The sequence below is a fragment of the Corapipo altera genome, unplaced genomic scaffold (assembly GCF_003945725.1).
Source record: "Corapipo altera isolate COAL_440 unplaced genomic scaffold, ASM394572v1 0, whole genome shotgun sequence".
In the NCBI taxonomy this organism is placed as follows: domain Eukaryota; kingdom Metazoa; phylum Chordata; class Aves; order Passeriformes; family Pipridae; genus Corapipo; species Corapipo altera.
In genome coordinates this window covers 57,668,895-57,696,845 of record NW_020884872.1, presented here as the reverse complement: position 1 = coordinate 57,696,845, position 27,951 = coordinate 57,668,895, and the positions used below count along the sequence as shown (strand labels likewise).

The window sequence follows — 27,951 nt, the reverse complement described above, 5'->3', positions numbered from 1 at the left end:
TAATCAATGTAGGATTATCCCCAGCAGAACAGAAAGTAGAAAGTAAAATTAATGGAAGTTTTTTTCCCCTGAACATTTCCTGTAATTCTCTGATCTCTACCCATTTTTTTCAGTAATTGATCATTTCAGCTGTTCAACTGAGTGGGAAGTGCCTGTCATTGGAGACATGCCTGTAAAAGTAACTCTTTCAAAGTTATTGAGCTGAGCAAATTGATGTCTTTTACAGCCATGTGCTCTATTCACATCAGAAATCTAGTACTGACCTGCTCAGAAGGAAAAAAAATTACCTGGTTAGGTAAAATAAAATGTCTTATTACTGCTTATTATAGTCAATATATTACTACTTATTATATTCAGTATAAGTGCAGTGGATATTACAGTCTGCTTTGGTTGAAAGGACAGATGAGCAAGTTTTTCATGTGTGTATTTTGCTTTTAAACAGGTTCAGCTGAATCCCTTAATCCCAGGCACCAGACCACGATTTCACCAGCAGATCTGCATGGAATGTGGTATCCTACTGTCAGAAGGACTCTAGTGTGTCTCTCCAAACTGTATAGATGTATAGACGTATGCAAAAATTTCTTTATCTATTTTTTTTAAGTGAAGTTATGAAGTGTGTATAGCACCATGTCTAAATATTTTAATATAAATTAGGAATGGACAATTACAGGCCCCTTATCTCTTAGTCTTTTTGCTGCTATCTTTATGTAAAACAGGAGAACTGAAAAATGTAGGTCATCATTTTCAAGACAATTTTGTACTTGTAGAATTAGAAGAATGGCACTGATTTGTACATCTATTGCTTTTACTATTATAGAAATAATTCACTGTCTGATGTTCAAGATGCTGGTTGCACCAAAGTTGAGGAGTGAGTAGGACAAGAAAGAATAGAAAGTTCTGGGTCAATTACAGAGAATGATTTTATTGCTGAAATTACTGGGTGAATGTATTTCTTTGTACTTTGCAGGACATCAGACAAGGTGATGTTTCTGCTCTTAAAAATGGTGACTCTACTATTTCTATATTTTGGAAATGTTCTGAAATTTTTTTTGTGGCACATCTTTCAAGTTCCAAAATGTAGGGGACATTTCCATAGTTTAAGACAGTAGAAATCTTCATGTCTAACAGAAACAAAAGCAGTGTTTACTTAACAGATATTTTGAGACTTGCCCATTAGAATCTGTTTTATTGTCTCTCACCTAATAGTATAAAAGGCTGATAAGCCTCTGAGGAAAATTTTCTGTATGCCTTGTATCTTTATTAGATACATACAGAGTGCATTTCAAAATACCTTTGATGGGTATTATTTGAGACTGCTACCAAGATGCTATTGCTTAAAAAGAAACTGGAAAATCTGAATGCTTTATTGCTTAAAATATCAATCTCATTAAAGATAGATGAGTATTTGCCTTTGTTGTCAGCTAGACCTTTGGAGATGAGGTCGGTTTTATGTTGTTTGCAAGGCTCATTTGTAGTGTGTCTGCACAGAGAATCATTTATTTTTCCCATGAGGTACTTTAGCAGAACTGGTACCCCTTGCCTGCACCCTGTAGATAGGAGAAGTCATGAATGAGTGGCACTGGCAAGTCTGGGGGCAGTCAGGGCTGTCATGTACTGCATTGCAGAGCTGGTGGAGGCGAGCTGTGTTCCTACAGCTGGTTCAGCCATAGGATGTAGATGCTACAGCTTAGTGAGTTACTCAGTGTCACCTGGGCCATCGCAGCTGTCATGTTTGTTTACTAACCTGTCGCAAATGTGAGGTAATTTGAGTTTGCTTGAGGTTAAACTCATGCGAATGATCTTGAGTCTGTTGCGGGTACACCTTGCACGCACAACACAGGTAGTTACCCTGGCACACAAAGTGTCTGGTCAGGTTACCCAGCAAACATCATTCGTGCTGGTAGCTCTCAGTGCGTGAGGTGTCATTCACCATGTCACTCCCCGGGTGCCGATTCAGAGCTAGAGGGTAAGCAGGGCATGCTCGAGAGTGCACCCGTATCCAACCCGAGTGCTTGTAGCAACCTTTTGTGTCACGCCATCCTGTCTTACTGCATGCAGACAATATGTTTGTAGCTTGTTGATCTGGAGGTTTATATGCTGGTAAGCACATCGTTCACAAACTGCAACTCTTTAAATTCTGCCTAAGCTTTGCTAACACCTTTTTTGTTGGTTTGATTTCCTCTTCCCCGCAGAGGGCAGTGTTTCAGGGATTATCACAAGAGGCCTTATCTGCCTGTATCCAGTCGCTGCTGGGAGCTGCTGATTCCATCAGCAAAAACAAGGTCAGAATCTGTGGTATGTTTTCAAAACCCTTCCCCTCCACTCTGTGTGTATCTAAAGTAATGAAGCAGTCTTTCAGAATTCTGTTGAAATCTTAGTCAAAGCATGTTGCTCTGCCCCCAGAGACCTGACGGATTTGCCAGTTCTTAGTTATGGTTAACGTATTGCCAAGCAAAGATAATGATTCACATGCAAGCCTATCTGAAAATGGGAAATACAGGTCGTAGCAATCACGTTTACAGGCTGCTCTAACTCATGGGAATACAATGAAGTGATGTCTAAAGAAAAATTTTTGCTAGAGGACTCTGCTCCCTATATTTATTTTCACCGTCTGTTACTCTTGTTCTCTGCCTTCATTGTTTGTTTGAATTTTCAAAAATCTTTCTAACTGTTATATTCACTGGGAAGATTTTCTAAGTATTCTTTGCTCAGAGCTATATTATCACAAGGTCTGATCTGTTATGTTGCTCAGAATTCAATGCAGATTCAACAAGTCGTTTTAACTTAAAGTGTTAGTTTAAGTAGTTGGAGTAAACTTTAGTTTTTCCTGTCACAATTCCTTTAAACAAATACTGTATTAATTTGATAATTCTTAACAGCCAGGAAGTGAATTTAAAAAAAAAAAAAAAAAAAGAAGTCCTAGTAGGCTAAAATTGTTGGATTTTTATAAGCAGTAAATACTTAGTAATGAAAAGTTTTAGTTGTGAAGAGGTGTTTTGAAGTATTTGACTGTCCTTTGAAAAATACCTGTTAAACAGTATCTTTAAAAAGAAATTCAAACTGTGTTTCCTTTAGTTTGAGCAGATAACTGTTGCCTAAGTAATTGATTCAGAATTCTGCAGTTAAATATCCATTCCAGCACTGTGTTCAGCATTAACTTAAAAGTATTACGGAGAATGAAACTTATCCTGCCGTGAACCTTAGATAGGTTGGCCCAGAACTAGGATCTGTACCACATTGTTATTGATGCATGTTAATTTAACATTATCTGGTGAAATCGTGGATGTAAGAATTAAAAAAACCAAAAAACCAAAATCAAACAATTCAAGAAGCCCTTCCACCACTTACTTTTAGTGAAATTTTTATTTGTTAAAATTGCATGTTTAAATCTGATTTCTTCTTTACTGTTTTATTTAACGTTATATCAAGGAAATTTCTCTTCCAGCTTGCAAAAGCAAATTTGATTTCTTGAGTCCTCCTCCTTTTACCTCAATGAGCCATGGACTTCAAAGATTAAAACCAGCATGCATTATAAACCACTTAGCTAAAATAACAAGCAGTGCAAAACATCCTCTGGGTGGTGTGAACTTGGCCTTGTTTTATTCTTTCTATCTTTGCTGTACTGCTTAGAAATTAACTAAGTTTTGTGTTTAATGACATGAGAAAAATGCCTTGTAAGACCTTTGCAGAATAGCACAGTTAATCAGGGTTATTACAGGAACATTAGCTGTTTGTCTTTTTTTTAAGTCATCATAGTGATTAAAACAAATTTAGAACCTTATGTTTTTCAACTATAAATTACATGAATTACATTAAATAATTCCTGGCTCTTAAGAAGAATAAGTTTGTATCTTTCAAATAGTGGATACCTGTACTTAATGGGGACATTTAGTAATATGGCTATATAATCTAATTCTTCTAAGAGATGTGAATAAAGTCTGTTTCTGTAGTGCAGTGTATTAGGAATAATACAGAAGTGGGATTTGTTGATCCCAGAGCGTAGTTAATGGCACTACAGACTAATGGAAAAAGCTTGTTAACTAATAAAAGCAGAAATGTTGAAACTTTGCTCTTCATGTAATTGTTTGGGGATTTTTTTACATGTAATGCATGTTCTTTCTCTTCTGCTGTAGACCCAGGTTGATGGACAACTTTTCTTAATAAAACACCTTTTGATTCTTCGTGAACAAATTGCTCCTTTCCACACTGATTTCACCATTAAGGAAATTTCCCTGGACCTTAAGAAAACTAGAGGTACTGAACAGTTGCTGGCTACAGAATGGAGTGGGATTGTCCTCCCTTAATGTGCCAGCAAAAGTTCTGGGTTTATTTTATGTTCACTTGCAATGACCTGTATGCTTTTTCTAATCTCTTGCTTTGTTCTTAGCTTCTCCGAAAAAAAACCAAAACCATTCTCTTACTCAGGACAATTCAAGATTTATCTAACAAATTCTTTATTTTTGTATGAAATGTGTTTGTCTGCTTTTTGCTGCTGGCCTAACTTATTTATCCAGTCCTTTTTAAGAACAGCTAAGTAACCAACATTTCTATTGCACAGAGATGTCTTTTCCCTTTTCTGACCCTTTAAAGGAATATCTTTTGCTGCTGCTGTTTAGCAGGTGAACTTAACAATACATAGTCAACTTTCCTAGAACAAATCAAGATTTCCTAGACATTTCTGTGAGGTTTTTGTTTTGAAAAGGTTTTCTTCTTTTACAAGTTCAGTAAACAGTATTGTTGAATGGTATTATGTAGCAAGTGTGTTTGTTTTAGGAAGTGAAAATAAGAATAGTGGCCATGATCATGGTTTTGAAATTGTACTATGGTTCCTGTGTAAAATGCAGGAAAAAAGCTCTCAATACAAAAGTGAACTGTTGTGCACTTTCCAATTTTATAAAGATAATGGGAAAAATTACTGGAAGCATGTCAAATTTCTCTCTTTCCATTCCAGAAGAGACAACTGAAATAACTTCTCTCTCCTGCTATCTAATAAGCTGCTCTCTTAACTCTGAAGCAAGCAATTCTTACACTAACTATTTCACTTGTTGCACTTGAACATCAATGAAACCTCTTACCTGTTGAGTAGTTTCTAGTTGACTAGAGGTTAAAGGGCAAATATATCCTTTTGGTGTTTTGTCCTGGCTGACACACAAGTTTGTTCTCCATTTTCATTTAATGGAATAAATTTTTGTGCCAGCCAATGCTTTGCAGATGGTAGTGGTAAGTAATGGAAAACACTTTCTTTATATTGGGTGGTGGCAGTGGTGTTGAAACGATGTACATTGTGCTTAATTCTTAATGTGGTGTAGCATGGAACAGTAGGGCTTTTATATTTGGGATGAGTTGTAGAAGAAAAATAACGAATTAGCTAATGGGCTAACAGGTTTACTGTGTTCTAGCCAAACTTTCTGCACATAGATTTAAGATTTAATTTGGGATTTATAGACAAAGGAATACTGCTTAATGTAAAAGTCATGCTTTCACCCAATTTTTTTTGAAGTAGTATAAATGTAAGGTTCATATAACTGAAATATGCAGTGGGAAAAGGGACTTTCTCACTTACTGGCTTATAGACTTTTAATCAAGAGCTTGGGCTGTCTTTGGAATTTGTGAAGTTTCTGGGGAATAATTCAGACAACAAAAATAATGTTTCTCTGTGGTTTCCCTTAACTGCAAGGAGTGCAGATTCTTAGTTCAGTGCTAAACCTACATGCCTATGTATTTGGTATTCCCTCTTGATTTAATGCCCTGTACAGCACTTCTTTAGCTCTTATGTCTTGTTTCCCTCACATTGTTTTATACAGCAAGAAGGACACAGAATTGCTTTTGAAAAAAATAAAAAAGCAGATGGATGTGTAGGATGATAAATGAATGACACTAGGGCAGTAGGCTGTACTGAAACTACTGATAATTTTCTTTTTCCCAATTTGACTAGATTTCAGGTTGACGACATCCTGTTAGCACTATAGGAGTAATTTCAGTATCTTGCGTTAATTACAGACATTGTTGCTTTTTCTTCTGGGGACTTCTGTAGAGAACATAAATATGAGTGTCTATCAACCTTGGTGTTTTGTTATTTAGTTCTAACTCAAACAGTTAAGCACAGAGGAAGAAAGCACCAGTTCTAAGTTATTTCATGCAACTGTACTTGGTTTTCCCAGGCAACTGTGCAGAATTCTGCATATTGTTTGTAAATACTTAACTACATAGCTTACGTAAAAGTCTCTCACTTGTAGATACAGTAACAAGGAGAGCTTGCACACTTTACATCCTCTTAGCAGTGCAGTTAATATCAGTAACTTGTTAGTTTCTTGTAATGTATTTATCTGTTTAGACTGTGCAACTATTGGATTCAGGTTTACCGTAGGTACAGTTAAAAAATAGAAGATTAAGCTTTGTGTTCTTCTGTGCATGTGCACTTGTGCATCCACTCCTAGCAATACTGGAATCATTAATGTCACCGTTGTAATCATTTAGACTGGATGATTAGAGTTTGTAAGTCCTGGAGATGAATCACATTGACGTACGGTATGAGTGACTTTCTCATTCACAGATGCAGCATTTAAAATCCTGAATCCCAAGACAGTTTCAAGATTTTTTAGACTAAACAGCAACAACGCCTTGATACAGTTCTTACTGGAGGTAATATGGAGTCTTATTTCATTAGGAAAAATTGTGTCATTTAAGTGTTTGGTGATCTCTGGCAAATAAAAAGAATTGTTGTCCTCTGTTCAAGGGTACTCCAGAAATCAGAGAACATTATATCGACTCTAAGAAAGATGTAGATCGTCATCTGAAATCAGCTTGTGAGCAGTTTATTCAGCAGCAAACCAAACAATTTATAGAACAACTGGAGGAGTTCATGACAAAGGTACAAATGTGTTGTATGTTTGTTAACCTAACTGAAGTACTGTTAGCACCAGGGAATTAGCATTTAAATTGGGTATAGGAGAAGCTGCTAGTTCTGTCTGATTAGCTGAAGATGATGTGTTTTCCTTTAAATTCCAAAAACAATTTTCCAGGCATTTTTTGAGATTAATGCATTAAAGGTACATGACATAGTTTGTTTTTAAAAGCAACCCTTGTGCTCTTAGATCAAGAAGCTTTAATGTTCCATTGAGTTGAAACAGGTTTGTGAAGGTTGGCAGGAACTTTTCTGTTTGCTGGAAAATTCCTACCTTGACTGCATTTGTAGGCCTTCAAAAACGATGTTGGGTCATGTGTGTTCTTGAGGGAGGTCTTAGGGTATGGCTATGAAGTGTGTTAAAATTTTCTGTTTTCAGTGTATTTTACACCAGTGAGGTGTTTGATGAGCAGGACTTTCTTTATAAGTTCTGCTTGGGACAGAAATTCCTGATAAAAGTTGGTCAGAAAGATGAAGCATCTTAGGGGATAGAAACAAAAAAGATATCTTTTTACAATACATCTCTTTCTAGAACCTGCTCTAGAGCTCAGGATTTCTAGGTATGTTGAGCACAACCATGCAGGAGAATCTATTCTGAAAAATGAAGAGTGATGTGGATCCTGATGTGCTGAGAATAAGTGACATGACCTCTCAGAAACTGGGGCTACAGCATTGCATGGACAGCAGATATCCCAGCTGCTGATTTTTGAGAATTTGGAAGATTACAGTATTAAATTTACTGATGCCTGTCATGCTGGGGTAGGGGTCAGTGGCATGCCTAAAATATAGATGGGTAACTGGAGAGACTGATAAATTGTCTGAGTGATCCCAGTGATTCATTGAGAATCTGGGGAGTTTGACTAAGCTGCTTAAATGTAAATCTTTTTTGAGGTTTTGTATCCTTTGGTGCCTAAGCGTCTTTGTAAATTTAATCCCATTTTGAATTTTACTTTCAAGAATTCATCACAGTTGTAATTTTGAATTGCATTTCTGTCACACTGCTTCCCTTGTGTGTTGTTAAGCCAGGTCATAGAAGAGAAAGAGCAGGGGAGATTCCGTACACTACGGTATCTGAGAGACTTGTGCAATTTTCACTTGGTCGCTTTGTTGTGAATTCAACTGGAAGAAACATAATTTTGTTGATTTTACTTTTTTTAGGTAGCTGCTTTAAAAACAATGGCCACTCAAGGAGGTCCCAATTACAGCCTATCACAGCAACCTTGGGCACAACCAGGTATTTGCTTTGGTTTACATTTATGTTACTATTAGGAACCTGAAAAAGTGGCCAGAATAACTTGGACTGTGAGGCGTGCTAGTTTAAATGTCTAAAGCCACCTCTAAATCAAAAACTGACAAACTTTAGAATATGTATTTAATTGGTGCAGTAGATGAATGCCTCGAGTATTTCTCAAGCTGTGACTGTTCTTGCATGTAAACAGCATTTCTGCAACTGCATACGGAATCTGCTTAAGGAATTATTTGATTATATTATGATAAAGCTTTTACTTTTGTACAAAAGAATGAATCCACCCTGTAGCTTTTATTGTCTGTACATTTGGTACCTACTTTCTTTACAGTTTCCCTGTCACTATGCAAAAATGGAATCTGGCTTTGTTTTCCTGTTCTTAAGGATTGAAATGTGAATGCTTCATAGGAACATTTGGAACAGTTTTAGATGTTCCTGGGTTGTTTTGCTCTTCACATTACAAAGTTGTGCTTCTGGGTCAAAAATCTGATTATTCCAATTCATACATTGGAACCTTCTGTTGCATCATGTTCTTAAGATGCAAATCCAGCCATATTCATACGTAATTCAGTGCTGCTCCATGGGTCAGACACTCAAGGTCTAACTTGAGCTTCTACTTAATATCTCCTGCTTCTTCAAGAGTATTTTTAATGTTTGTTTGGAGATAATTATGTGTGTAGAAGCAGATCTAAGCAGAGCTTCTGCTGTATCTTGGAGTCATTTGTCTGGGAAGCAGAATTAGGCAAAAAATTTAGATACGGCAGAAATTGAGGGTATTAACTTCAGTACTTTAAAACTGCAAAATATATTTTTCCCCTGGCATTTAAGCAATGATTTTGTAAAATTATTAAAATTCCTAGCAATAAAGAAAGAAGGTCTTGTCTGAGAGAGGATTCCTGTCTGGTTGTTTCAAAATCCAGGTGTCTGTGCAGACATTTCTTCTTGCAGATGTGGCCTGTGGTCAGTAAGGTGAATTTGTGATATTCTATTCTCTTTACTACCATTGTTTATTTCCAGGTAGGTTTTCTAGGGGGGAAGCCTGTGTAGAACTTTGTTGCTAGTGGAAGGCTGTGACTTCAGGTATCTCAGGAGGATGTGGTAGCTTGCAGAAATGGGTTGGATGCATTTTCTGCAGTGTCTGGCATGCTGTGGTCATGTGATGGGTTTGATACTGCACAGTTGAGCCGCCTCCTCTCTCTCTTTCACCCAAACCTGTGGTAATGGTCAGCCCCAGTAAAATGGAGTTGATTTTCTGGAGTCTAGGTTTCAGCTAGCAGAACTCAATTTTAACCTATTAAGCATATTTTCTTTTATTTCCAGCAAAGATCAATGATCTGGTCTCTTCCACTTATAAGACAATAAAAACAAAGCTGCCGTCAACATTACGAAGCATGTCCTTGTACTTGTCCAATAAAGATACAGAATTAATTTTGTTTAAGCCAGTCAGGGTGAGTATTGCTGGTATGTTTTTCTGTAGGTGTTTCATGATGATATCTTTAGCTTAAAAAAAAAACCCAAACCCAAACAGCTGTCCTGCTCTCTGTTGTACTCAGCCTATGTAACACACACACTACAGGGAAGTAACTGGTCCTGTTTATTTTGCACATCTGCCACTTGGCATCCTATGAGCTACTGTAAAGAAAATTAACACTGTCCCAGCCCAAACCAGTTCAGTTTGGTCAGTTATGCCTGGGCAGAAGCACCAGAGGCAGAGAAGATAATACAGATTTAATGAAAAACCTACCATAAACTACCAGAAGAACCAAACTTGAGTTTTAGGCTTCCAGGTTAAGTCTTTAGGACTCAGTGTTTCAGTTTAGCACATCTTGGCTGAAATTTTTTATCTCACAGCCAACATGGATTCCTTGTAGCTGTTCCCAAAACAACTTGTTTTAGAAGAAAAGTTCTTAAAGCTTGACTACTTCTCCTTGCCTGGTCATATAAGTAGCTATTCCATGTACATTGTGCTTATTATGGTTCATGTTTGAGATGAGTGTTGTGTTTTTTAATAATGAGTTTTTTCTTTTTTCATTTAAAAGAATAACATTCAGCAAATGTTCCAGAAACTCCATGCTTTGTTAAAGGAAGAATTTAGTAATGAAGATCTGCAAATCATAGCTTGTCCTTCAATGGAACAGGTATATATTGAAACTTTATGTTTTATCAGTTGCTCCTTCATGTGAATTACTTTTCTAAACATTGATTTTTTTCATTTTTAGTATTTCCAGTGTTCAGAATCTTTATTTATTTATTATCCCCCCTAATCCTGGATGATTAAACTCAGGGCATTATCTGAACTTTAGACTCTCAGCTAGAAAAGGGCTTTGTTTGGGTTTTTTTTTAAAGACTATCTAATAGATTTTCTTACCAAAGTGATAATTGGTGTTGCTGGGACTGAGTTGTACAACATTGTAGAAGAGTTTTTATGTTTCTAGGGATTGTCTTTTCAGAGAGATATCAAAGCCAATGAATGCACCTTAAAAAAGCCTGTGCATTTGAAGGCAGTCTTGCTTTTGGCAAATATAAAAAGCAGCAACTTCTGCATTCAGGAAGCACGAGAAAGAATTACTAGGGTGCATTTCAAGTAAATTGCGTTGGGAAAATGTGCAATTGTTATGGAAGTGTAACCCTACGTGGTAGGAAAAGTCTTTAGTCTCAGAGATCGTTTGATTTAAGAATTCTCTCTGTTAGGATTTTCTGGCAGAAACCAAGTAGGTTTTGAAAATGTCACTTTGACCTTAGTGGTCTAGGGAAAGTGGGTAGAATCTTGATTATCACAGGATGCTAATATTGAAACAGGTTAACTAGTTTGTGGATTAGAGGATGTTTCCTGCAGTGAATGTGGCCACAGGAATGTGTGATAACTGTCTTGGAGCACAGAGTGGGACTGATGCACCATAAGGAGGTGGGGTTATCCTAGAGGAGATGGCTTCCTCTAATCGTTTATCTGTTAAACCTTAGGATCACTTATCCTACAAACTGAATTGGATGGGAAACCATATTGTAATCTGTAGGAAACAAGTATTGCATAGGATCCCAAATGTATTTCAGATATCTGAGATGAATGTTACCATTTTTTGCCAGTGTGCCTGTTTTTTGGAATTTCTTGACAACACATGAAGTCATCTTAGAAAATTTGACACAGTAGCTTGTGACTGGTGAAATAAAGTAGTCAGTATGGTCAACAACTGCATTTTAAAAAACCTACGAGTAGGCACTTGACTGGAAATTTTGGCTGGTTGTTTTGTAGCTGTCTTCTCCTGACTAATGTGCTTCCTAGCAATCCTGTTTAAAGATTAAAATATAACACATCAGTTCTGAAACTTAGCTGTTCTGTCTAACATAGACTTTCCCTTTGTCTTTCAGGTGAACTTATTATTATCGATGTCTAAGTAACCCAGCAATGAGACTGCTTGAAATAAGCTTCAGCTGAATGCCAGGCAGTGAAGGAAACACAAAGACATTTACTTGAAGTAGACGAAGGATCCCACTGTGCAGTCCAGTCTGCATCAAAACTTCTAAGGGAAAAAAAAGAAAAAAACCCCAAGGTTTTTCTGTTCATAGGCTTGAGAATTGGGCAGAAGAAAACAAAACAAAAAAGCCTTTGCTGATCACTCTTATGGAAGCTCAGCTACTGCCTTATCCAGATGTTTTCAAAGTTGAAGCCTCTTGTTTTTTGCTTTTTAATGAAAAAACCGTTTTTGCTTTCCCTTAATAAGCTGATGTATGCAATGGAAAGTCGCACTTTCAAAGACGCTCTGGAAATAAAGTGCAGGGAATCAAATGAGAGCAGTAAGAGATATCTGCAAGACTTGGGAGATAAGCACATTGGTATGACAATTTGACTTAAGCAGGCATGCCCTGAGTTTTTCTTTAACTGCCATGAAAATCCTCGTAATCCACCGTGTGCTTGAACATAATTCAGAGGTTCTTAGTTGGGAAAACTTTTTATTTCCCACATGTGAAGTGTTTCTTGAAACACTGGATGTGCTGTTTTTCTTATACTGTTGTGGTTGGGAACTGTGAGGTCTGACCTGAAGTTTCACTAACCTTCCTCTGTAAAGGGTCTCACCTTCCTCCGTAAAGGGACTCAGATCCTTGGAATTTGCAATAGAAAGCTGTGCAATATAAGTTCTGTTGTTTCTAGGGAACTGCGTGCTTTCACATGCTTTACAGCAAAGCTTAGCATTGAGGTTTTCAGGTACTTAGTTTTAGGGTAGAGTTGGATTTTTGCCTTTCCCAAGATCAAATGGTGGTTTCATATTGTTTAAAGCAGGATCCGAGACTGGAACTTGCACAGCCTTTGTGCCATGGAGTAAGGGGGAGTGGGGATGCCTGAAATTGAATATGCAAGGCTGTCAAATCAGCATTGTAAACAGAGGATAGGTGCTTGATACCTGTTAAACAATGCACGCTGTTCAGTGTGCATTTATTGGTCAGTAGTGCAGAAAGCTGAATGCTAAACGCCTGGGCATTAATAGATTGAAACACTTCAAGCAGCTTCAGGGTGTGTCAGTGTGTAAATCCTTATTGGTCAGCACTGCAAAACAGAAATGTAGTGAGAAACACGGCAGATTTTTTATTTATTTATAAAACCTGTTCTGTACTTCTAAATATGAAGAAATTTCCAGGCACATTGGTGGTATTTTGATTTAATAATTTTCCTATTACAAGTTACATGAATGGAGAACAAGATGGTAGGATTTGAAACTACCACAAGAAGTGTTGCAGCAGTTGTGCTGAGGTACATCAATGGTACTCCTAGGACCTTATATGACCCCTTAAAAATTAACTAACAAGGAAGAAAACTTGCCCTTTCTTTTTACTTATGTAGAAATACAGGCTGTAAAATAATGTCCAGTGCATTGTAATATATGTATATTTGTTTTTTATGAAGTTTTTCAGAAGGACTGCATGGTCACTGTACAGACTTATGACTGACTTGATACAGACATTGTACAGAAAAGACATGAAGGCTAAACCATGGCAGTAGTCACTTTTGTGGTTGGGATCTTTTTCTCTCTTGGAGTACCCAGACAGCTGGTGGAAAGATTAGAAGAGCAATCAGTTTATACAGCCTGTTTGCTAAGTGAACATTTGTTTAAACATGTACAGTTTCAGATATTTACGTTTACAAATAGTGTAAATACTTTCAAAAGATTAATTTAAGATGCTTTATATTATCTGACTAGAAACTTGCTGTTTTTAATTTTTTTAAATAAAAATGTTGCCTCCTATTTTGGTCCAAGAGTAAAACTTTATTCTGTATCCTGAGGTCTGTCTGTCAAGATAACTGTAATACAGAGACAATAAACATCCTGTAAGCACAGGCAAGTGTATTGCTGAGAAGCGTTCTTTTTTTAGCAGTAAGAGAACTGGGTTTATTTGGCACACATACATACCTGAGTGCTGAATATACAGCTAATTGTTAAATTAATGCCTCTTTATGGTTATAATAAAAGTAAATTTATATTTTCTTTACTGACAAGCAATCTTGTGTGACTGATTGGTCTCTTTCCTTACAATTTTGTTCAGGGGAAGAAACCACAACTGTAATACAAAAACATATTTTAGCTATTGGCTTTTACTAAGAGAAAGCTTGGGAACTGGTGGCAGAAAACACAAGTATTACTGTATTTGATAACTGTTCTTACCTGGCTACTCACTTCCCATAGTTCCTCATTGCCACAGTGTTCTTCTGGCCCTTGGTATTGTATCATCCAGAGACTTGTGGTTTGTCTTCTGTAATGTCATCATGAAGCTTCCCTTCACCCTCTGTCTTTGACAACATCATTTGAATGAACTAACCTAAGTAGAAACCCTCCTGTGGAAGTCAGCTTCTGTCTGACAGGTGTGAGGCAGTGATATGTGACAAGCTTCCTAGAGGCTTGGAGCCTCCTAAAGAGCTTTGGCCCTTTGGATTGCATCTCATAAATGAGGTGAATGCCAAAGCAGCTGGCCGGGCATCCACCCTTCTTTTTGTACAACAGTGATGCCTGAGGCATAACCTTACACCGTGGCATGTGTTTTTCAAGCAAAACGGCATGTTTGGTATTGACAAAGTGATGTGGGTACGAAAAGGGGAAATGGAAACGTCTGTGCTGCTGAAGCAACTGCATGTTGGTGACTGCGGATAGATCCAACTCTGTCCACAATTGCTGTTTTCTCCTGCTCTCATGCATTTTCATCCTCACTGGGTCCTAGACCCAAGCCAACACTGTGGAGCAAATCAGATCTTTGATGTAAAGAGCTCTAAATAGAACAAAAAGAAATCAGTTGATCCCTTTCTGAGGTGCCCAACCCTGCCACTAAGCCATGGGAGGTGCCACCTACCATGAACTGGAGCCTGGAAACCCCAGAGACACCTCATCTTTCCTCTCTTGGGTTGCCCTTGGTCCCTGTACCTAAGCTGCTGGTTGCCATCCCCTCTCCACCAGCCCAGGTATCTCTGGCTGAGAGCCAAAGCAGGCTCATCAGTCACATTTGGTACAACCAGTTCCCAAAATTACCAGTTTGTTGGCTGTAGGACGGAAGCCATCTGCTTCAGAGTACCGCACATTCGCTGTGTAACCCCACTGATCAGACTGTGATCCATCAAATGCTGTCAGCTGAAAGAAACTTGGTGCTACAAGGACTCGATGTACAGATAGGCACTGTGAGCTTGAAAAAAGGAACTTTATTTTCATCGCAAAGTGGCTGTTACCACCTTGATGAAGGAAGAGTTGATCTGATATGCTGATGTAACTGCTTGCTGTGAGGACAGATACCTTCATTTCAGTATTTCATGCAGATACAGAAGATGATGAAACACAAGGAGTGATATCAGTAAGAAAGGGATTGCCAAAAGTATTGCAACATTGTCTGATTTTTGGACAGCAGGCTCCTGAGCTGAATCTTTTTATACTGAAGGATGAGCTCGTCTTTGCTTTCTGGCCACTTCAGTAGGTGACTTTTTTCTGGGTCTTTCAGCTGCAAAGAGAAGTCCATGCGAAGTGAAAAGTGTTAATGCTAAACTCTTTGAGGGGAGGCCAAGTGGGAGAGTATCCTGCATCTCTTGTAACCCAGCCTTTCTCACTTATCCATGTAATGTGTCATGGGTGCCCTTTCCTTTCATGGCCATGGAGCACACTAACCCTTACAGCTGCCCTTTGGAGCTGATCCTCTTCCAGTACATGTACAAAGGGACTGAGGAGCTAAACTCATGACATGAGCCTGCTCTGGTGGGAGTGGGCTGCCCAGAAGTAGTGGGGCAAGGAAGATGACCTCCTTACCTAACATGGCAATTGGTCCTGAGAAGTCTGAGTTTTGGGGGCCAAAGAGCAGTAGCCAGTGCTTTGTGGTCCTGTGTACTTGAGGCAGTGTGTAGTTGCCACCTTTCTGAACAGCTATGGCAGAGGCCTGTTTCCCTTGGTGATACATCTGTGGCCACGTACAGACTATTGCTGTGAGGACAGTCATCATTTGGTTTGTGCCTGCAGCAGGGAAGACAACTTAAGTCCTTTACCCTGAGGCCTCAGCCCCCAACCAAGCACTGTGTTTCAGTGGTGACCTGTTTTGTTTGCATCTAGTGAAGGACAGGATTACACACCAGTAGGCTGGGACTGTCACAGTGGCACCGAGCACAGCTGAGCCCTGACCAGAAGAGCATTTCCACCTCTGAGGAAGGGTCAGAGGTAGGAAACCTGAGTGACAACAAATACCAGAAGATTCTGGTGTTCCTCTCCCCAGATGCTTGTTTCATGTTAAGTGAAATGCTGTTTAGATAAAATCAGAGGCTTTGTGCTTGTATTGACATTTAATATTAATGCTTTGAAAAGAAATAGTGTTTCAAAATGAATTTGTGAGTCTTGTTGTTCTTACCCTTCAGCGACAGCATTTCAATCTCGTCTAAATGCTTTCCTGAGACGGAATTTCATTAAGAGTCACACAGGCAGGAAATTTGGTTTTGAAAGAAATAGTGATTTTTCCGCATGAAAATTTGTGACCAGTCCCAGACAACAGTCCCAAGCTTATCTCCACTGGGGGGTTTCCCAGCTGCTCTCTGAGGAGCTGGCAAACAGGAGCTGGCCAGACTGGGCTACCACAACAAGTGCTTGCCTTGAGCAGGGACCCCACATTGAAGCAGACACGATTGCTGTGGCTGGGGAACACTAAGTCAATTTCACCTTAAGCCAGGGTTTTAATGGTGACCTGGCAGTTCAGTTTCGTGGTGATGGACTGCAAAGGAGGACTGTGAGAGTGGTGTCTGAAGTCATGCCACTTCCAGAGCTTCTGACTGGTCCTTGCCAAGTCCAGGTAGATCCCTGTACATGGGTCCAGGGTGGTCTTGGGGAGAAACACACAGATGAATTTAGACCCAACAACTACCTGGTCCCAAATGCTGTTTTTTGTCTGCAATTGGACCAAACTTCCAGTTTTCCATTCAAGAATCACTTCTGGGACCAACCCCTTCTGGGGCTGGTTTTTGGTGAGTTTTTGCATGCCACAGAGATTGGATGGCCCCTGGGAGAGCAATGAGTCCCTGAAGGGCAGAAAATATCCTTGGGCAGAGTGTGGGTTGTGTGTGTGTGTTCCCCTCCTTCTATTGCGTATCTACATCTTCTGAAAGTCCTTGGACATGGGAATTCCTTTTGCCCTGGCAGCCTTTATGCTAAAAATAGGTCTTCTGTGCACACATGTATGGTCGTGCATGTGGCTGGGTGAGGGAAATGGCCTTGCCAAACTACCAAGGAGAGAGAAAGACAGTGTGTGAGGGAAAACAGCCCATATTTATGCATACAAATACAAATCAATACTCCCTATCTCATGACAATCTGCGTAGATGATTCTGGGTGCTGGAGCATCCCCCTAGCAGTGGCACTTGGGGAATTTTTATCATTCACAGCATGTGTTACAATGAGTTTTTCCTGCCTAAGCATGAAGAAGTTGATTCTCACTGGACTGCAAAAGCAGCTTGGCCTCCCCCAGCATTACCTTGTGCTGCAACTTTGGAAAAACAGCAAGAAAAAAAAACAAATCTAACTTTGCTATGATGTGCTACAGTGTGCTTGCCATGGGCAAGCCTGAACCAGTCCATAAGTAGGACAGGCTGTTGGTTTTCTCTTTTCCTCTCATCAAAACTACAATATTCTCTTTACAAATATCAGAGTGGTCTCTTAGTATTGCCCTTTAGTGGTGGGGGAGGCTGGGTGGGTTGTAGCAGCCTGCCCCAGCTCAGTGGTGAGCCAGCAGCTGGTACATGGCTAACACTGATGGGAAGCCTGTGATCCTGTGAGGTCAGGAGAGACCCACAGCAGATCAGCAATGGCTTAGTGCTGCCAGGGATCGCCTTGGTGTCAGGCTGTAAAACCTGGCTGCTGTGTGATGGATGACCAACATGTCTGCAGGCAAATGGTAGGACCGCAGGAGTCTGATGGAAGCATTATTGCAAAAGCTATTTAAAATGATTTGCAATAGCCAGTTAGACATTTAGGATGTTCATTAATTAGCCTCAGCACAGGGCGGACTTGTAAAATTGAGATGGGATTTACTGATTCCCCCAGGCACTAGCTTTCTGAAGTGAAACTTTGGAGACTGGGAATGGAGTGTCAAAAATTAATATTTGATGGCTCAAACACTAGCCATTTTTACTAAAACCATCAGTCACTTCATATTACAACTTAGACTGCAAGAAGGAGACTCCTCTAGATAAACCTGCCTTGGCAGGGGGGGTTGGACTAAATGATCTCCAGGGGTCCCTTCCAACCGTAACGATTCTGTGATTCTGTGAAATTGGTCACCTAAGTCATTTTTAGTGAGAAGTACTCTCTGGAGATGTAAAACAAACCAGAAGCAATGCTAACCTCAAGCTAACTGACTGGCTATTTTGGATTCCCCTTGTGCAGATAGCAGGCCCATGTTTTTCCAACATGGTCACTTGGGGCTCCATGGGAAGCTGGTAAAGTAGATGCCAGGATCAATCCTCATGCCAGGGGATATGAGGTCATCTGTGGACAAATGTTACTGGCAATTGCGATGGGGCAATACCCAAGTGCCTTTGTGCTGTGCACCCTGCCTGCACTTGGAACCTTGGTGCACAACAGAAGAAACGACCACTCTAGTAGGCTGTACTCTTCATGAGCTTTCACATAGGAAAAAATAAAACTAGTGTAAAAAATTGAAGGTGCTTTTGGCATGCATTAAAGCCCTGGGATGCCACTGGGACTGTTTGGGTGTGAGCTGGGACCTGGTGTCCCCCAGGCTTGCAGTCACCAGAGGTGGCCATCAGGGTGGGAGCAGACCCTGTGACCATGGCTCCCAGAAGGAGTCCTCAGCCCTGGGTACCTGCAGTTCTGCATGCAATAGGTGAACAGGCCTTCCTTGGTGAATGTGATGAAAACAGCCTTGTTGCCCAATGTGTAGCTGACAAACAATCAAGGAAAGGTGAGCCCACAGAAAGCCCACATAAAGTAGGCTTTGGAAGAAAACTATCATGGGAGAGTGTCTAGGGGAAGTTACCCCAGCTTCCACCATCCTTAAGACAGCCACCCCGAGACAGCCAGCTCTGTAGACCTCATTTCCTTACAAGAGCAGCATGAGTTGCGTAGCCAGTCCAGGAGGCTGAGGGGAGTTATCTAAGGGAGGAGGGTCACAGTGACCCACCTGGAGGCAGGGCATTCCTGCAGGTGTTCCCCCACACAAGTGTTGTTGCTGCTGGATACTAAACCTGACCACTTCCATTCTGGAACAGGAGAAAAAAACATCTGTCCATCAGGATAACATTGTCTTCTGGGCTCAGAAGAATGGCAGTGCTGCAGGAGCAAAACCGAGGTGGTGAGAGGCAGGAAGGGGTGTGGGGAAAGTGTGGTAGGGTTGTCTGCCTGAACATAGAGGATGTGGATGCTATGCCCCAGGTTTTTTTTCCCTACACCGGTACCAGCCCTGGAACACTGCCAGACCATCACACTCTGTGCTTTCCACGTAGCCTGGGTTTAGGATTTTTTTTTATTTGTTTGTTTGCTTACTTTTTAATTAAACCCCTTCAAATAACTGAGAAAAATTCATCCTTCACTTCTGTGTTTTCACATTTCATATACAAAGCTCAAGTCTTCTTATGCTATGTTAGTAGCTGCTCTCTGAGGATATAATTTGCTAAGGGCCCTCTTTCCATCAGACACACAAGTAATTTATCCTGCAAGGTACCAACGAACAACATGGAAACATTTCTTTGCTACGGGTTAGCTCCCAGCGTTACAAGGGAGCTGGGTTTAACGCTGTCTAACAGGAATAAGCAGTGTTACCACCTGCTTCTCTGGGAAGAATGAAGAGCAACTAGGAGAGGGGAAAGCAAAGAGATCATCATTAATGCATCAGCTAATTTTTACGCGCAGAAAGGGACTGTGCTCAGGCTGTGTCTGTCTCAGGGACCCGAGAGACTTGTCTGCAGCGGCTCCCAGGTAGCTGCATTTCATACACATGAAGTGTATGACTCCAGCTGTAACTGTGGCATTAATTTGTATATAACCTGAAGATGTACATTTTGGCTCTGCAGAATAGCTGAGAATCTCCTTCCTGGTTGTAAGGGATAGAGTGGAACAAAAAAGCAACAAACCAGAGATTTGGTTTTGCTTTTATTTTTCAGGCTTTTTATGGGGCTAAAAAGACAAATAGTCCCAGGCAGGAGGATTTGCTACCCCTACCCTATACTTCAGTATGGGAGAGCAGTATAACATGCTTCTATATTGAAAATAAAAAAGCCAACAAAATCACTGATTGTGTGATAAATCACAGGTAATTTTCTTGCACACTGACAGAAACAGCAATGCTGTCTGGCTGAGGAGGGGAGAGGGGAGGCAGGGAGGGAAGAGAGTGCTGCAGGGGCCTGAGCTGTCAGGGGGATCCCATCCAGCCCCTGGCTGATGAGACAGAAATCCAGTCTTTGCTTACCCTCCCAGGGTCACCAGGGCTGGGACAACAAGCACTGGTGAGTTGCTTCTCTTGGCAGTTGGGTTGAGGGGACACTCCAGGACACACGATCCCTTGCTGGACACAGTGGTGATGTCCCTACTGATGAATTCAAGGCAGTTGTATCCTATAAAGCTTTTACCTGTGCTGTTAAACTCTTGGACTGGGGCTTGGCCTGGGACCAGGAGTACCTCCCCTCCTGATTTCTAGCTGAGCAGCCTGGATCTGACCCTGCTAGGCAGTTTGGATGGAGCAGCCTGGTTTGGAGGGTAAGAGAAGTGAATGGTATGGAAGTGAGTAGAGCCTGTTTTCCTGCCTTTAGGTCAAGTGGAGCTGCAGGTGATAGGGGAAGGCATGTGTATGCACTTCCATAGGTGAGGTGAGTCTCAGCTTTTGGGACATCCTGCTTACAGTTCATCACATGTGTGACTGGGAGTCCTGCCTTACCCCACCTGCATGTTGTGTCCCTGACTGCCACTCCAGTCTCTCAAGGCAAAACTCCGCTTGTGTGGCTGGTGGGACCAAGTGCTGCACACCACTTACATTGCTGATCCCTGCAGAGCCAGAAGACAGACCCTGCCCAAAGGGCTTAAAACAGAACCAACCTGGAGACCTGAGTTGCACTTGGACTTCATACTGCCTCTCAGAACTGGAGGCAAATTTCAGTGTGGACTGTTACTTCCATGAAGATATGATGGCACTTGCAAGTCCAACCCCAAAGGATCAAAATGATGGGAGAAAAGAGGAAACAGCAATAAAGCACGGATAACTCAGGTGATGCAGAAAATCTTCTGCCATCTGGGAAAGCATCCCCATTTCTAGGAGGAGAGGGAAACATTCTGTGTGAACCTGTGGCTCCAAGGTACACCACTGGACAGGGATGAGGAACCCTCCACCAGAGCAATTGACTTTCCCTCCTGTTTTTTCCCTAGGTGAATTAATTTCATACTCGCCTCTGGTGCTGGAGTGATGCTCAGTTGGACTCCTCTTGGCTACAAGTAGCAGCAGCAACTCTCCAGCCTCTTTCCCCAAACACGGATGCCCCCAGCAGAAAGAAGTGCCCCTTGTTGTTGCTCCCCAACAATGACCCCTGCACTGCTACAAGGTGCTGCTTACCGGGGAAAATACACCACTGAAAAAGTGCTCATCACTGGTGATCTCTGGGTACTCTTGCTAACTGACCAGCTGGGTCTCACCTTGCCTGTGCAGAGGGCAGTGACTCTCCATCATCGTCATGTTCTCCTCCCATGGATAGAGACTCCTCGCCTGACTCTGGCATTGAACTCCCTGGGGCAAGCTCAACAGACTCCCAGATCACTTTTTGCAAGGAAGAGTTGCCAGTTACCTCCTATTCATTCAACACAGCTTTGTGTGCAGGGGTTTTCTCAGAGAAAAGCTTTGTCATCCATTGCTTCCACTCTGCCTCTTTTTCTTCTGCACACCTCTTTGTCCTTGAGTCCATCTTCCACTGGTCTGGTGGGGGAAGACACACATCCCAGCAAGTGGTGTCACCCCCCCCCCCCCCCATCCTATCTGTGCAAGGGGAAAAGTAGTCGTGCTGGTTAGGCACAATGCCATTTATTCCCAGAAATGCCAGCTGTTCTCCAGTGACACAGCAAGAGCTTGGGAAACTGCATTTCTTCCTTCTCCTTGGGAGACATCACTTCAGATTTGAGAGAGGAAGCTGCTAAATGAGCCTAAACATTGTTCTATGCTCTCAAAATATTCATAAATAATCTCAAAATAGCAGCAAGCAGAGAGAGGAGAAGTTTGCTGATGACATTAAGAGTGGTTGAGGCAAACGGTTGACTGTGAATAGTTGCAGAAGGACCCACATGGCACTGAATAAAAGGGTAATAAAATCACAGATGAAATCTGATGTAGATAAATGTAAAGTGATGTACATGGGAAAAGACAATCCTAACTTTACATACAAAATAATGGGCTCTGAGCTGGCTATTTTCACTCGGGAGCAAAATCTTCAGGTTATAATAGATAACTCTATGCAAATGTCAGCTCAAGACTCAGTAGCAATCAAAAAAGCAAACAGAAAACTAGGAATTATTAGGAAAGGAGGAGAGAGCAAAACAGAGGAAATCATTATGCTACTGTATAAATCTGTGGACTTCCTCCTCTTGAATACCATTGTGCAGTCCTGATTCACTGATCTCAAATATGATACAGAAGAAATAGAAAAGTTATAGAGGAAGGCAATTGAAGATGATCAAAAGCACAAAAGGGCCTCCATTCAGGGAATGACTTAATAGATTAAGACTTTTTATCCTGGAAGATAAAATGACTGAAGAAGAAATACGACCGAGTTTTCTGAAAGGAAGAGCGATGTGACTGGGGAACAGCTGTTCATATTATTCAGTGCTCTTCAAAGGAAGAGAGTGAACATTAAAGAAAATTATCAAGTGACAAGTTCAAAATAAACAAAGGGGATTTTTAGCTGCTGCACTCCTTGCCATAGAGTACAGTGGATGTTTAAAATTTCTGTTGTTTCAATAGGGTGCAAGCTAATCAATGGAAGAGGAATCCATCAAGGGCTATTAAATGTAAAGCTGGCATCTACAGTTCAGGGTGTTCCTGAGTCACAGACCGCTAGGGAAATGGAGAGTATTCTGGGAAGTATAAACAAATGTTTGCTCTGTTTTTGTATTACTTCCTGAGCATCTGCTGGGTCTCATCCAGGGTAGAATACTGGGCCAGGTGTATCTTGAGGGCTAACCCTATGCAGTTATCCCTATGTCCTGCATTTCACACCAGACCATGTCTCCCACTAAGCCAAAATGGCCTGAGGTGTCTGGTGCTATTGCCTGTCACTGTTTCTGATTCAGCCCCCTGCATCACAGAGGTAGAGCTGCTTGGTGGCTCTTCAGCGACCAAGGCTCTACACCAGGACCAGTTTTCAGTGTTACAAGTCTTCCACCAAGACTCACAGGCAGATGCATCCCATTTTCCTTTATCTCCCAAAGCAAAAGCCTTCTCTTGCATGGACAAGTCTTCTCTGCAGGTCCTCAGCTGGAGGCCAAGTTGTTCTGGAATGCAACCTTGTGCTCCGTGCGGACCTCTCATATGCATCTCACTCTGAAGTGAAAATGTGACCTGTTAGTGGCTGTGTCTCAGAACAAGGATGTTCTATGGCAGTCAGCTCACATTCTTCCAGCCTGAGCTAGATCACCCTGGATTTATTGTTCCAAGGCATCATGGAAAGAGAATGCCTGGTTTTGAACAGCAGGAAATTGAGGGGAAAAGAAAATTCAGCAGTGGCTCTAATGGCCGGTCCAGACCTGAGTGATTCACTAAGATTTCCCCCAGTAAATTAAAAGCAAACACTTGAATGCTACACTGACACAGTATACAAGTGCCTCTTCTGGTTGAAACCTCACCACCGTAATGACAGAGACATTATTGTTCCTGTGCACTTTTCCAAGGTTGCCTTAAAAACCATGCCTTGACAGTTTACTGGCTAATGGACACAAACTAGGGTTAACCTCGCTCTGCACCTCTTTTACAGCTAGAAATGAGAATGAGGGATAGTGGCTATTATAAGGTAATCACACCCAGGGGGAAATTCCTGAGCTCAAGTATCTCTGTTCCCCAGATCAGGGTAATCTCATTGCATTTGGCTAGCCGTTGGCAAAGCTTGTCAAGCCAGGCTGGCTTGTCACTCTCAGCATTTAGGAGCCTGTCTCATTTCTGGAGGCTGTGGCATTGCCCAGCCATCCTTGTGTTGACATCACATGCTCAGTAATGTGGTGGTGAGGCTTCTTTTCTGAAAACCTACCATTTTCACCTATAAAGCCTAATTTAAAGTAAATTTAAGTTCAAATTCTATTCTTATTGATATTTGTGCTATTTTGCAGCAACTCTGAAGGAGTACTGATAATACACATTGAAACGGGAGGACGGTCAGACATCTGTCCTGACCATTGATCTGCAGGAGGGGGAGCACAAAAAGACCCATTAAACACGCGGAAGTAAATACTCTGATAGTGACTGTTATGGGAAAAAAAACCCCACCCACATTTCTTACCCCTAGATTTCTATTAGGAAGGAGGAATCCCTTCTCGGTTTGTCTCTAGAAGGAAGATGAGAGTCTTGGTTTTAAGTGGGAACTGCCAGTGAGCAAAGGCAGGAAACCCCAGGTCCTGACTGCAACCTGGGGAAACTGGGTGGCTTCCTCTTCCTCAGAGTGGCCCCAGCACCAGAGCCACAACGATGAACTAGAGCAAACCCCAGCCCAGTTCCCATCACGAGGGCTGGCACTGTCCAGCTCATGCTGGAGGGAGTTTATAGCCACAGAAAGGCAGAGCCCTGGCACTCCATGGCCATATGCTCTGTGCATGGGCTGTTGGTGCAGTATCGCTGGCACAGGCTCCTCACTCCTGCGATGGCCTCATTTTAATATATTTGTGCTGAATAATACATATTTCCTGCGAAGAGTGTATTTCTGTGCAGGGGGAACTTGGCAGCTCTGAATACTGAGCAGCCATTTCCTCAAAGCAGTAGGATTCAACCCCGTAATCAACCCCATTAGCATTAAAAGAACTGTCTAAATGTCAAGCCAAGTTCAATAAATAAGCACTAACACATTTAGAAATGGCTTAGAAAGGGGGATTAAAAGTTTTGTGCTAATTATGTTTCTTATTTTAGATTTTCTGTCAATTCTAGCTCTTCCATTCAAATGAGAAAAGCGTTTGCTGCCAAGGTGGAGGAAAAGAGATGACTTGAAAGTGGGCAAAGCTGTTCATCCATAATAGAGAGAGAACAGGGACCTCAGCTCCTCTTGCAAGCCTCTGGAAACGCAATAAGGATGGGGTCAGCAGACCTTTCAGTAAAGGTGTCTCCCAGTCTCCTGTTACAGTGAGTCCGAGATCCTCTGATACCTCTTGATTCCATCAGAGCCAAGAAATGCCAGAGTACAAAGGAGAGGAGGACAGACTCCTCTGATCAGCTGAAGGTACGAAGCCCAGGAGGTAGGCAAGAAGAAGCAGGGAGCACAGCTTGCTGGTGGCACATTTTATAAGCAGCTTCAGAAATCTGTGTCAGTTTTAAAGACCAACTCTGCTCCTCCAAACCCAGCCACCTCCAACCCTGTCTGGATGGAAGCAGCTCACCCATGTCTGGTACTTTGATGTGGTAATAACGTATAACTGATACTGATGGCAAAGGCTAATCCACTCTGCCCTGTAATGTTCCCAGTAAATCAGGCAATATTCTGTTATTGAAAAAACTAATTTTTGTCCCTCTGATGGTAATCAATGTATGCCCTGAAGCACGAGGCTTGATAGCCTGTGTAATTTGCAACCTAGCTAAGTGTAACTGCAGATGTTAATCCTATTTATACAAATGCCTGGCAAGCAAACGGAGGGTTGGAGGGACAAGCTGCAGGGCAGGGGAAGGCATAGAGCTGGATTTCCAGGAATTCTCCTGCAGATTTCAAGCTACTGTGCCCCAGTGATGGGAGACCAAGAGGTTTGGAGTGGGTAAGGGGAGATAGCACAGGCAGCAACTCTGTAGCTGTGTCACTCCAGTTGCCTGGCATTTCTTCTGGAAAATGCTGGAGCAGATGTCACCATGGTGCACATCCCCTGCTTCAGGCAACCACTCTCTACCTAACAAATGCAATCCATAGGGACCTTGACAGGCTTGAGAGGTTGGCCCCAGCAAATCTCATGAAGTACAACAAGGCCAGTGCAAGGTCCCACACATGGGTCAGGGCAACCCCAAGCACAAATACAGGCTGGACAGAGAATGGATTGATGGCACTACTGAGGACTTAGGGGTGTTGGTTGATGAGAAGCTCAACATGACACAGCAATGTGATCTCGCAGACCAGAAAGCCAGTTGCATCCTGTGTCAAGGCCCAAGGTCATTCCTCAGCTGAATTAGGGACCTAATATTGTCAGCAACAAGGAACAGATATCTCCAGCAAGCAAGTTGGAGTAGAAGGCACCTAGCTTGTGGGGAAAGAGATGTGGACACAGCTCTCTAGTTACATCCTCCCAAAACGGCAGGAAAAGACATTTCCTCACCTCACCAGAATGCAATGAGACCTGAATATGCTAAATGGCATATTCTAAGTAAACCGAGCCCTGAAGTGATGCTTGGCTTCACTACTCAGCTGCTCAGTACTGAAAACACCTTCCTAACTCCCTGGTGCAGGTGTAAACTGTGGGAGGAAAGGTTATGTATTCAGAGAGGCACTGAATCTGCTCCCACCACAGGTGGGTACTTAAAATAGACTTGCAGTAGTGATGCAATGATTCACTCCTGTGCCTCTGATGACTCACTCCACCTGTTTCACTAAAGAGAGGGAGGAAGGAGGTCACTGCTTTGCAACCACATGAAAGCCCCAATTTCCAGGAATTTATACCTTCAGGAGAAAACTCACCAAACAAGTCTCTCAGGCTTCAGAGAAGAGAAAGCTTTAATACTGCCAAGTTTGTGCTTTGCAGGAGCTGTGACTTGCCAATGACAATGGTCCCATTGGCATAGGTGAGACCCAGTGTCACAGGGACCCAGGAATCCAGCAGCATTTCCAGTCATGGATTTCTCTGGACTTGTTCCACTCCCAACAGTTCTGCAACACCCAGCACCTACATTTTGATGTGTTAGTGCTAGCACCTTGTCCTTCAGGATCAGTGAAATATCAGCATTTCCCTGGTCTTATTCCAGGTTTAGCTAACATAAACTGAAATCCAAAAATTCCCCAAACTAAGGAAAATTCAGCTCCATGACTATTCCATTAAGAATGATACCTCTGGAACACAATAGACTATATTGTGTTTGCTGTGCTTTGTTTTCCTGCTCTTCATCTCCAGGAATGTTTCCCACTTGGGCAAGAAACACTAGACATGCTAAGAGCACACATTTGGGGTTGCATGCAGCCCTTTATTGCACCAACATATCCTGTCTGTCTGGTGACACTGATCTGGTTTGCTTTTTAGAGCAAGCCTGCAACAACTTGGCCCTGTCACACGTTCCTATAACTGCAGGACCCCCAGTGGTGGCCAAAAGCCCCCACTTGCTGTGGTTTCAGCTGCAGGGTCTAAGGTGAGCAGCAAGGACGGGCTGGCAGGGGATGGTAATATATTTAATATCTATTAATATAGATGGAAAAGAATAGATGAGCATTTGGGCACATTTGTTTTCTTCCAGATCTGAGAAAGAGTTCGTACATCAAAGAACATGTTTTCCAACCCAACTGTATACTACAATTGGTCTAATAAAAATGTATTTCATTTGCCTACAAAAATCACTCTTCTGGGCACTTTACAGCCATAAAGGATGCTGTTTTCTATTCCTGGCTTCCTTTAAAGGCCAAGTCTTGCTGCTGTATTATTGAATTCACTAGAAACATGGTACAGCCCAGTGAGCACTGCTGTAGGAGTCTTCACGTTATAGTTCTCTAGGCTTGATCCTCCACGCACATAAATGGATTTTACACTCATGGTACTCCTGGGACACCAAGGCAGCTGCTTCAGGTTTTTACCAGTTTAAGTAAGATTAGTATTGGACCCAAGAGCTTGTGTGCCTTGCAACAGCCCACATGTTGCAGGCACTTAACCTTGATGAGTTCATATCTGTGTTTCCAGAGGACAAAGAGTAGGACTGGGATACCCAACTGGGATGCGTACAAACTGGTGGTTAATGGTGGGAATGGACAAGAAAACCTAGATGAAAACAGGCAAAACTGGTCTAGGATCTGGTTGTGATGCATGTGCCAGCGAGCAGCTTCTGGTCCTTTTGGCATCCCTGAGGCAATGTGTAAGGGATGGTTTGGTCAAAAATGATGTATTAAAACCAGAACCTCATGTCACTGCCACTGATCATCTGTGGGCTTAAGGCT

At 41.7% G+C, this 27,951-nt stretch overlaps 1 protein-coding gene across 1 annotated transcript in view; it reads left to right on the top strand.

Annotated features, from left to right (window-relative positions):
• COG3 (component of oligomeric golgi complex 3) overlaps nt 1–13,487 on the top strand; it is a 31,108-nt gene extending 17,621 nt beyond the window's left edge. Inside the window, exons 15-23 of the mRNA XM_027649195.1 lie at nt 443–567; nt 2,193–2,282; nt 4,134–4,254; nt 6,554–6,642; nt 6,737–6,871; nt 8,063–8,138; nt 9,471–9,598; nt 10,190–10,288; nt 11,517–13,487. Of these exons, the coding sequence (XP_027504996.1) occupies nt 443–567; nt 2,193–2,282; nt 4,134–4,254; nt 6,554–6,642; nt 6,737–6,871; nt 8,063–8,138; nt 9,471–9,598; nt 10,190–10,288; nt 11,517–11,546 (893 nt within the window). The 3' untranslated portion in view covers nt 11,547–13,487. The remainder of the gene's footprint in view (nt 1–442; nt 568–2,192; nt 2,283–4,133; nt 4,255–6,553; nt 6,643–6,736; nt 6,872–8,062; nt 8,139–9,470; nt 9,599–10,189; nt 10,289–11,516) is intronic.
• Nucleotides 13,488–27,951: the final 14,464 nt, after the last annotated feature.